Genomic DNA, 12,477 nt, shown 5'->3' on the forward strand with positions numbered 1-12,477 from the left:
GTTCTGAAAAAACTTTTGACTTTGCCATTATAATTTTAAGTCTAAAAATATGCTCGATCGTTTATTTGTTTGTTTTGACAACTAAAACGATAACGAAAGAATCTCTGAGATATCCGTATAACAAAACAAGTATTTACACACCGTGCTTGTCTTATAGATTAAATAATCCGCACGTCATTGATTTTGTGTACCGAAGCTATCACTGATAGTAGAGACTTTTAATAAGCTAGTTTAGATATCTGTTCGAGGACATTTATTTAAGTAATAATGACATATATTGCTTTTGTCATTTTTACAACATGTCGGAAAAATTATTACACTTTTTTTTATCCGAATGGACATGATACTTATGTTGACAAAATGTGCTTCTATCGCAGGCAGTCGCCTTATGAATAACACGACAAATCAGGTATCTTTGATCACTTTTCCTTCAAACAATCCAATTAAAAATTAAAATTATTGGAGATAACTTTATTGTATTTAAAGCTTTGCATTGATAAAACGTAGATCTTACTGTCGCAAATTGAGTTTACTTAGCGTAAAACCTCGTCAAAAACAGTTACATTAGTAATAATGATTAGTTTTTTAAATTTTCCGTATTACATTCGAGCAACTTTTCAAAACAAAAACCCAACACCTATAGGTATCATCGATTCACAAGGACCGAATGTAACAAACCGACAGTTGATATCAAATATTTCGTTTCTATGTATGTTGAAGTTTGCGTTTGTTGCATTTCAGTACGAGTTCCTGTTGTTCCTTTGTTTTTCTCTAAGACTTATAGTTGATGTGTTTCCTTCGGCTTTGTTTTCTCTCAATGAACAGCGGTATACTACCCTTGCCTTTATCTTGTGTTTATTTCAAATATGCTAATATGACTAAAGAGGTAACTTTGGAAATATGGCAGTGTTTGGAAATGAGCAGTTTTATGACATATGCATGTTTGATTTATATAGATCACACGTTAAAGTGAAATAGGAAAACGGCAAAATTAACTTTTTAGACAACCCAGGTATACATAATTACATTTAATAATTATATCAAGATCACAATAAAGGTCTTCATTAATATTACATCATAGCTATGGGTTTATACATCTATTATTACACAATTTAGTCTTTCTTCAATGTTTCTAGTCTTGCCAGTTAGGAGATAACTGTATTGTATTTTAAGCTCCGACGGCATCAATTGGGGATTTGATGGTCGCAAATTAAGTTTACTGGCAACGCGTTAGCGGAGACAGTAAATGGATATTTGCGACCATCAAATCCCAAATTGATGCCGTCGGAGCTTAAAATACAATATTATTATCTCCATTCTAATGAAACTGACAGAAAACAACGTTAAAACATGTATTTAAAATCTGTCATATGCCGTCTGCGCTTGAGCGAACGTCCCGTAGCATCAATTGTCAATTGATGCCATGTTAGAAAGTGACGTTATCCAATCAAAATGAACGTTACAAACGTTGTTGCATTAGAATCTTTCTTCAATGTTTCTAGTCTTTGCGAGTCTTGTCTTGAGCCATGGGTTTATACATTTATTATTACATAAGTTAGTCTTTCTCAATGTTTCTAGTCTTGCGAGTCTTTCTTCAATGTTTCTAGTCTTTGCGAGTCTTGTCTTGAGCTATGGGTTTATACATTTATTATTACATAAGTTAGTCTTTCTTCAATGTTTCTAGTCTTGCGAGTCTTTCTTCAATGTTTCTAGTCTTTGCGAGTCTTGTCTTGAGCCATGGGTTTATACATTTATTATTACATAAGTTAGTCTTTCTTCAGTGTTTCTAGTCTTGCGAGTCTTGTCTTAAGCCACTTTGAATCGTCTTTAAAACCGAAATCCTCCAAAATTGGAATCATTTGTCTATATCTTTCCTCTATATCAAACTTGCACGAAAACTGGAGCTTCCTTAAACAAACAGGACAGAGGAATAGAGGTCGACCATCTGATTCTTCTAAATGATTAGATCCATTCATCAAACACTCATAGAAAACACAATGTTTTAATCCAAACATGTGACCAATCTCGTGACACATTGTCTTACATGCTCTCTTAAAAATCGTTGATATTCCACCTTCTTCGCTGAAATAGAAATACCAAAAGAGAGTAATTATTGCAGACCAATAGAAACTCTGTCCCTACATTTTTTTCCATTTCGATAAAAAATAAAACCGATAATCTTCTTTGAAAGTCTGCCAATCGTTCTATGGTTTTGACTACTTGTGATATATCTAAAAAGTTATCAAAGGTGCCAGGATTATAATTTAATACGCCAGACACGCGGTTCGATTTATTAAAAAATTCATCAGTGACACTCAGATCAATATAGTTAGAAGTATATCTAACACGCATCAAACGCAAATTTCAGAAATTTTCGATTTTACTACTTTGAGGGTTACAAATTCCGCTTATTTTCTTTCTTTTTTAAATACTGGAATTTACACATTGATGGTACATTCCCATCATAATAATTCCCAATACAAAGGTCTGTCTGTTAACACTTCCATAAGTCAAGATTGCCACAACCGATTTTCACAATTGTTATGCAAAGTGTATCTATCTATAACAGGAAGGCCACTTTATATTATTTGTAAAATTTGGGAAGTTTGTGGTTAAAACCTTTTTTTTAAATAAAACTCAAATTTTGAGGAACAAATTTTTGTGTTAGGATTTCAACGAACAAAAAATGATATACATGTATTGAATGAACTATCTAAAATTAATTCCCAGTGTCAAAAAAGGATATTTTTTTTGAAAACTTAGAATTTACTTCCGATGGAAAAACTTTCTCGCATAACCAATATGACCGTCAAATGCCTACCTTGTGGGTTCATAAATTGTCGTCTGTGTTTTACCAAAGTTACTTAGATAACGAGCCAAAGAATATATTCCACAATTTCCAGCCAAGTTGGCTAGTCCGAAGACAAAATTCCATGATTCTGTGGGATATAAATCACACATTGTGATGCCTGCAACGCAGAATGCATCACTAGGCACCAATGGGTTCATTATCTCTAAAACTTTCCCAGCATCCACTTGGTACGTATTCGAATTTTCATTTATCCTGTTCGGAACTTCTTTATTGAACTTTTTTGTCCCCATCACTTTCACTGGGATTTGAAAGAAAACTGCTGCAAATGCTTTGATAGGATCAAGAATTTCTTTTGGTATTGAATCTTCATTGAAAGCTAACGGAATGAGGTATATTGTTGTACGCCTACCGAATGGTAAAGAGCTTCCAGAACGTTGCCACTGTATAAACGTTTGTCCGGATTCTTTTTGACATTGCATCCAGTCATTCTTTTTACCTCGTTTCTTTTTTTCAAACCATTCGGATTCTAAAAATGATGAAGTAAGAAATCTGAACCTCAATAAACTGGAATATACTACATGTTATTAAAAAAAAATCTCGAAAATTAAACTTAAAAGATTGACGGTTTTGAAAAATTATAAGAAACTGAGAGGGCAACTTAATACTAGAAATCAATGTACGACCAAAAATCAAAGTACGACAATATAAAAAAAAGAACTATGCACTCAGGTACTCTGTAAGGTGAAGCAATTCCTGATCCATTCCTAACACCCGTTGTGTGGTTCATAGCAAAGTACGATTGACTTTTGAAATAATAAAATACAAATAAATTGTATAAACTTACCTGGAATGAAGTATTTTACAAAATCATCTGGTAAATCTTTTCCTTTATTGGGGTATGATTCGGTGTTTATCAAAGCATATCGCAACACTCGGGGAATAGAACTCTACAAGCAAATAACATACGTATAATCATTTTTCTGTATGACTTCGTCATGATGGTCTCTACAGGGAAGAATTTATATAAAGAAAATCGTCTTCGCTATTGATCTTTTATGATCACATGACCATAACAGTGTCGGTTAGGGATTGTAGTCGCATCACTTGGCGTTCATCATACTTCATCCGTTAACTGTTCGAAAATCCCAGGAACTACTAGGTCAAATGGAACTAAACTTGAACACAATCATCATTAGGGTATGTTCCGACGATCCAATGATAACACAAAAGAAGATAAAATGCAAATTAATTTGGTCTACGATCACATATTTTGTGCTAGACTCAACGAAACTCATCAAATAACTCTCCACATGAGAAGTGAAAAGGTAAACGAACGGCCTTCAACAATGAACAAAATCCATACAGCATAGTCAGTTATAAAAATACGAAGGTAAGTTAATCATAATTTTGATTCGACCTATCGATTATAAAAAGATCTATGCAAAAAAAAACATGTAAACTCTAAATAGCTTTCTGCCGAATTTAAAGTAAAAAAAACAATAATTAAAGTATTCATCGTACAATTATTAAACACCATAAATCTTTAGCACACAAACAAAACCAGCGTAACAACATCTACAATTATTTTCATATTTATAAAATATAAAGCTATGTTTAAGATTATTTTCAAACATAACGTGCTACATTACCCGAGTTTCGTCACTTTCCGTTGAGATTCCAATGGCCTTCTCCAAAGACTGTTTTGCCATGTTTTATTCCTGTTTACAAATTATTTCCTCATTATTTTGTTGACATTTATAAAACGAAAGTAGAAGTAATGGTTTCCGGAAGCATGAAAAACCAGCTACCCTTTCCGTGCTTAACGCCTATATGAATATTTAAAAGTAGAAGTATGATTATCGTGGTCTAAGTTGTGGCAGCCGACTTCAAACCTGTAGAAATTGACTTATTCTGGAATTAACCAACTTGGTATTGAAATAACAAGTCACCTGAAGCGAAAGCAATAAATTAGCTAGGTTAATAAAATAAATTATATGTATCAATATTTGATATTTAACTTTATATTGTGTGTTTCTATTTATTGTTTTCTTAACTAGTTTGATTGTTTACTTGCATGATTTAAATGTTACACACACACCACTGCTACTTTTGCATAGGTACTATTTCTGTACTAAAAATCTGTAGGACTAGAAATTTACTTTCACTGAATATTTTGTACTATTTCTTTTCTTTAAAATTATTGTGACATTTTGTGACCTATAATTTTCAGTACATTATTTGTACAAAAAAATTTGGTACTAAAATAAAACCAACAGTGAACACAATATTCCATTTTTGAAATCATAACGTTAAGAGATTTGAAATAGACAAACCCCTTAAAATGCTGAAAATGTAACGGTGTAACACAAAATCTGTAGTGCTCAAATTTCAAGTACAAATCAAGTACTGTAAAATACAGGTACCTAAATATAACAATAATTTTAAAGTAATACAATAGTACAGACTATTAAAAAAATAAATTCCAAGTCCTACCGATTTTTTGTACAGAAAAAGTACCTATACAAAAGTAGCTGTGTATACTATTTTATAAAATATTAACATCTGTATTTGTATCGTTAGTCGAAGGAACCAATTTTGGCTTTAACTAGACGGGAGAGAGAGTGCCTATTCACGGCGTTGGAGAGCTGTTTGAAAGCTCGCAAATGGAGCACACTATGTCTTCTTCCAGTTATTTCCAGTGAATCACAGTCTTGACGAAGAATGAGTTCTTCAATTTTTCAGTGTTACAGTTTGTGTTGTTTCAATTGTCTCGGAGTTGTTAACTATATTTGTGCTTTCAAAGTCTACAAAGCGTGTCGGATTGATTATCCTTTTGGTTTTCCTTTTAATCAAACATTTGTTATGTTTGATAGCTGGGACCAAACCCTCAACCAATTTTTACAGAAATATCAGTCTGTTCTTGTGGACTGTAGGTTTTCAATTTCCAGTACGGTTATCATTTTGGTGACCAATCCCTCTTGATTTATAATCCCCTGTGATGAATCATGCTTCTCTTCTTTGGAATCTTTCTAATTGGTTGATGTTGTTTGTTGTATAAGGGTCCCATACAATTTGCCCATATTCCATCATAGAACTAACCAACAAAACGTATGCTGTTTTCTTACAGTATTTTGGGCCGAATTTTTATTCATAAGTTGCATCTTAGAAAGCCTAGTGTAGAATTTGCTTTCTTAGCTCATTTGAAATATGGTAGGTACATTTCAGATCTTCCGATATTTATTTTGTGTTGGATTTGTTTGAGTATGTGTACCAATTTACATGGATTGTGGAAAACTTGCATGTTCGTGGATTTTCGTTTTCGTAGTTTTGCCAAAATCTACATATTACAATATAGAAAATTTTTATTTCGTTGAATACTTAATTTCGTGGTTTACCATTACCAACGAAATCAACAAAAATTAGTATCCCAAAAACAATAATGAATTCACAGTATCTCGCTTCAGACGATTTCATTATTCAAGTTATATATATATCAAAGCTTCATGTTGATATGATAATGACTATGAGGTACAGTAATGTAAGTGATGGACCTAAAATGGTATACAAAACATTTACAACATATCTGATAAAAAAACAGTGACAGTGCAGCAGGTGATATATCGAGAGCAATGTTTCAGACTTATCAACTGATTCGGCACACTACTGTATGCTGTTGTGGAACAGCAATGCAAGGACTCCACAAGGAACTGGATCATCATTCTCATGGTGTTTATAAGGTAATCATATTCTGGAAACCCAGAAAGAAAGTCTGGTTGATGACTATCAAGAGAAAAGTTTCGACCTTGAGTGACAGGGCACAGTCATGAGCGACTGTTACCTAGGGCAATAGGCATTGAGCAAGACAACAATTTCCTGTGAAATCCACATTACATGCAATGAACCGATACATATTAGGACACCCTTTAGGCTGTGCGAGGGCGATGGATGATGAACCACATATACGACAGACTGAGAATAAGACTTGATGATGTTGAGAATGGAAATTAGGAATATATTAAAGAGACAATAACTCGACCAAAGACCAGAAAACAGCTGAAGGACACCCATGGTTCTTCAACACAGTAAAAAAAAATCTCGCACCCGTAGGCGGGCTTCAGATGGCCCCTAGTTAAGAATGTGTGCTAGTTCAGTAAAAATGGACGTCATGCTTACCTACAAATGAATGAACTAATTGAGAACGGAAAAGAAGAACGGATGTGGAAAGTCTGCAAGAATGTTAGAGATTTGAAGATCTGCAAAGAAGAATGTGTGCCACCCCTTTCCGACCAACAACGCATATGGAGATCTTGTCAGACGGAGAAGGAAACCATCTAGGATGTAAACTAAAGTGATAATAACCTTCGTGTTACCATGAATGCAACAGGATGAGGATGAATATATAGAGCAGACACAGAAGAGATAAAAACAGTTAAAAGAGAAGAGTAATAGTGCCAAGAATATGATGATCAAGTGGCAAACGAATGCAGACAAAACAACTTGGAAATCTTTAGATGAAGATCTCTAAAGCATCTTAGATGCAACATTCAAGGTATATGAAGGTAGAATGATGATAGCAATTGCGCCCATTCTTCACCGTGTAATAAATATAAATGGACTAATAGCTTCCGAAAAAATAAAGAGAGCACACAAGATTAGAGAAACTATAAGCAAAAGGAAAGCAAGGACTTGAGAGGAGACATAAAAGGATGAAGTAGTTATAGAGTCTCTGATGAGGAGGAAAGATTACATATGCAACAGTTGAGGACAGAAACAATGGAGGAATTGAAGACACTAACTACAGCCGAGACTTGCAGAAGAGACAGAGAGAAATAGAAGTGCGCAATTCACAGCAAACCTTTTGAAGTATATGAAGAGATTATTTAATGTGAGAAACTGTAGACTACAGATGAATCATAAGAACAATTAGACGAGTTCAGAGAAATACAGGACGTTCTAAAAGATACAGGAATGTTTGCGTACGCAACGTTGAAAACAATTGAAAACTAAAAATCCAAAACGTGGAGCCAAATTCCGCTAACGTTAGCAAGGTCTAAGATATAAAAAAATATGATTCAAATGACTTTAGAAATATATAAACAGTATGAGATCAATGACTTTACTGGTCGCGTGATACCCTTGAAATGTATATCAACGATGACATCGATAAAGTGGATTTATAAACTCGTCAAATCACAAGGTTTATGATTCAACTGTTACATCCAAAGCGTGTCTTGTGTATATAAGACTAAACAGTATCGCTCAAACAAACGAAATGAAGACAAATTCAATGAGAAGTTGAAAAATAATTCGCAACCAAAAGTTCTAAAAGTTTTGTTAAATCAAAGGCCTGGCAAATCTATGCATGGAATGAAAAAAAGCCGTTAGTATTTCGAATGACTCACATTTGAAACCATTGATAACATAATAATTCCGTCTATTCGAAAAAACCTAAAAAATTATCTGTACCATGTTTAATACTATTTGAGTGTCTGCTGTTCCTTTTTTGTCTTTAAACTGTTTCAGGTTATATGTAGATGAAAAAGCCCACGGGCTAAGTAACCGTTTGTTTTACTGTGTAACCTTATAAAAATTATGATTATATAAATTATAATCGATATCCAAGTACACAAATCCTCCTTTAGAATTCTAGCCAACTGTATCAGATGTTTTGTGATCTTTTATGGCGTGACAAGAAATGAATTAATAAAATCGTTTAATAAGAAATATGAAACTATATCTATAGTATAATATGTTCTTTTATAAATAAAAAAATAACCAGCTTTTCAGTCATAAATAGGTTAGCAGTTCTATATAGTGTAAATAGTTGAATTGATCATGACAAGAAAACAAAATTAACATACTTGGCAGGATCAGTTCAAAAATGTCACGGTAGGACAAATATTCATACTTTGTAGTCACGTGGGCATATAGATAACACTAGAATAGCAAAAAGTAACACAGAAGCTCAATAGGATATATCGATCAGCTTAACAGAATTTACATTGGTATAGCAAAATTACCTAACACAAAAAAAGAAACAGTCCACTGTCCTTGTATATCGGTTTAACGCTTTTTCTGAGTCTTTCCCAGTGATATACTACAGAGGTGATATCCTGGTATCTATGATAATTTTATATATAAGCGGGAAACTGGCAATAAATGACAAACGCGATTTACATGTTTAGGGGATGACCATTTGATATTCTGGGGGGAGGGGGGGGGGGGGGGGGGGGGGGGCAGGAGGATTTGTTTTTGATCGGTTATTTATTTTTGTAAACTAAGAGGACATATTATTCATTTTCTGCACTATTGAAGCAAGATTTTTCATTTTCAATAAAGCAAGGGACTGATTATTCATTTTCACAACCATATTTTTGATATTCGAAAACATACAATTTTTTAAATGATTTGTTTATTATAAATAATACATATAGTATAGTTAAGTCATTATGTACCATTTAATTAGATTAACCATCCCCCTCTGCAGAAATGAATCTTTTAAATCCCCAACTCCATATACATGTATTGCATACATACATAGTATTGAAGTTTAGTTATAAGTAGGAACTTTTAAATGTATTGGCAAACATACTACGCCGAACGGAGCGAGGCAAAATTTTTTTTTGAAGGGTTTTGGAGCCACTGAAGGCCCAAGAAGCTATAGAACAAATGATGCAAAATCATGCTTTCTGGGTGTTCCGAAGACCCTTTCATAATCTGAAAATGAAGTTTTGTTTTAATAATTTTTTGACAATATTTTGGTCTCAAAGCAAAATGTATAAATTCAGTGCAAGACTGAAGTTTCTAGGGACAACATCAAAAGATCAATGTGCATGATAAAGCAAAAATGGAATTCACATAGTTTGGCTTGTGGCTGCTGTTTTTTTTTAAACTCATGATCAAGTTCATAACAAAATTACTAGATTACAAAAGGAATGCAACACTAACAGAATACAGAAGGGCAATCAATGAACAAAAGACAAATAAATAAGAAACATTGATCCCGAAAAATCAGGGCTATAAGTCTGAGGGAAAACAGAACTTTCTTCTTGCAAGGCCGTGAACACAATTTGATATAGAGACAAGCGTTTGGTTTTGAAATTTCCTACATGTAGTTACGGCCCTGTTAAAATAAAGGTGAGGTTAGGTTTCCTGAGACAATATACCTCAAGTTAAATGAAACCAATTTTCAGACATTTCAAGTATATTTAAATAATATTTATACTTTTGTTATTAAAAAATTTGGGAAGTGTTTCCCGATTTTTTTTGGGAAAAAAGATGAATTTATGAAGAATCTGGTGCCATCTCATACTTTCGATTAGACCTGCTGAGTTATTTATTTTTTATACATTGCAAGTCAGGTAATTTATTTTCAAACTAACACAGAACAAACCATTTATTTTTGTGATTATCAAGGCTGAGTTATCTATTTTCAAAATCCTCCTGGCCCCCCCAGAATATCAAATGGTCGTCCCCTTAGCTTCTATGGAATTCGCACGTTGCAAAACTAAAAACTAATTAAACAATGGTAAGTTTAGAGTTGTTTGTAATATATAAGAGATAGATTCGTAATGAATACGAGTATTTTGAAATAGATTTGTAACTCAAAATACGTTGACAAAGGCTTACTGGAAATCTGAATTTAGTTAATTTGAATATATATGATGAAATACACAGTCTTCATAGAAAAAATGTATAACAAGATAGAAAGGGGATAACTTTAAATTATTGTCAAGGTTGTCTCAGTGTGTGAACTGGTCAGTGATTGAGTGAAAACAAACGGTACCGTCAATGTAACAAAATCAGTATTCCGCTTTCATCGGTTTACCATTCAGATTGAAGGCTATTTTATAATGCCTAAAAGTAGTCAAAACCCAAATTTATTGAGGATCAATACGATTGTTTAAAACAGGTACATACACTTTTTCCAAGTGCTTCACGAAAACTTTTTCCAAGCTATTTACAGCCATTTTAGCAATCAAAAACTGGGGTTGAGATGTACTGTGAAACTACTTACGTAGGGACAATGTGAATGAGATATACATACTTCTCCTTTTGCAATACTGGTAATAGAAATAAAATATTAAAAAAATGAGCTATCTTTTTATTTAATCTTTCTTTTATTAAAGATTTTATGAACAATTTTTTTAACACCAACTACCGGTACCTTATATGTTAGTTATCTACATTTTGGTATGTAAGATGCAATTCGTCTAAACATTGGCCCGATTTGATCCTCTTAGGAGTATGAGATATCCTAAGACTATCTAAAGACATATATTTGTACCCTATAAGTGGGCTTTCAAACATGTCGCAACTTGGGATATATCACATAAATAGTCTTTAGTTTAGATCCCCAATTAAGATGTCTCGTACTGGTGCTAGGATAGTTAATAAGGAGAAAAAAAAGTAAAATCACAAAAATACTGAACTCAGAGGAAAATCTAATTGGAAAGTCCATAATCACATGGCAAAATCAAATGACAAAACACATCAAAAACGAATGGACAAGAACTGTCATATTCCTGACTTGGTACAGGCATTTTCAAATGTAGAAAATGGTGGATTAAACCAGGTTTTATAGCGCCAAACCTCTCCCTTTGATGACAATTTCATCAAATTCCGTTATATTTACAATGATGCGTGAACTAAACAGACATAATAAATAAAATAGTCAAAATATGGGTACAGCAGTCATCATCGTGTAACAATTTTAAAAGGAACAATTTAGCAGAACACAAAAACATCTACAAACACATTCATTGATTCGCGTGTCTGGCGTCAGAAACCGTTTATATTTAAGCTCCGATGGTACTAATCACGAATTTATGCCGTCGGAGCTTACCATACAATAATGTTTTCTCCATTTTAATGAAACTGACAAAAAAACAACACAAAAGCATACATTTAAAATCTGGCATACGTCGCTTGTGCTTGCGCGTAAATGTTCACAGCATCAATTGTGAATTGATGCAAAAACAAGCTGCTTTCTTTAAAAAAAAAAAGCAATACATGAACCTGTGGCATGCAATTGATTGGGACCTCTTATGAAGAGACTTATTTTGGTCTCATAAAACATCTCAAATTTTAAGGATTTTCTGATTTTACTTAAATCAATTCAAACATTATACAGGGAAACTTAGTTTTGCCGAAGAATTTCTTAATTCAGAAGTTTATGAATACTTTTACACACTTTCGAAATAACCAATTTATATAAAAAGGTATGTAGATATAAAAAAATACCAGAATTAAAATGATGACGCTCGAATGAAAAAAGTTAAAAGGCTAAATACATGTACATTACAAAGTTAATGAATCTATTCTTTGGGTAGACAATCCTTAGCTTTTCGAACAGGTCAAAGTTTATAATAGAACAGTGACTCAAAAAAGAAATAAAATAGAAACAACTCGGGGTCAGAATACCGTTAGTAATGATGACCGTGCTTGAAAGTCACATGTAAAGCTCTTTCTGGTTTGTCCTGTATTTAGATAACAGTGGCGGATCCAGCCATTTTAAAAAAAGGTGGGGGGGAGTTTCCAACCCAGAGTAAAGGGGGGGTTCCAACTATATGCTCCTATTCAAATGCATTGATCGGCCCAAAAAAAGGGGGGTTCCAACCCCCCAGAACCCCCCCCCCCCCCCCGGGGATCCGCCACTGGATAAC

The 12,477-nt window shown here is 33.5% G+C and overlaps 1 protein-coding gene across 1 annotated transcript in view; it reads right to left on the bottom strand.

The window, feature by feature from the left end:
- LOC143081078 (uncharacterized) overlaps positions 1–4,699 on the bottom strand; it is a 12,717-nt gene extending 8,018 nt beyond the window's left edge. Inside the window, exons 1-4 of the mRNA XM_076257312.1 lie at positions 4,462–4,699; positions 3,657–3,759; positions 2,822–3,338; positions 1,770–2,082 (exon numbers count right to left, since the gene is read on the bottom strand). Of these exons, the coding sequence (XP_076113427.1) occupies positions 1,770–2,082; positions 2,822–3,338; positions 3,657–3,759; positions 4,462–4,521 (993 nt within the window). The 5' untranslated portion in view covers positions 4,522–4,699. The remainder of the gene's footprint in view (positions 1–1,769; positions 2,083–2,821; positions 3,339–3,656; positions 3,760–4,461) is intronic.
- Positions 4,700–12,477: the final 7,778 nt, after the last annotated feature.

This window comes from Mytilus galloprovincialis, chromosome 6, assembly GCF_965363235.1.
Source record: "Mytilus galloprovincialis chromosome 6, xbMytGall1.hap1.1, whole genome shotgun sequence".
Classification (NCBI taxonomy): Eukaryota; Metazoa; Mollusca; class Bivalvia; order Mytilida; family Mytilidae; genus Mytilus; species Mytilus galloprovincialis.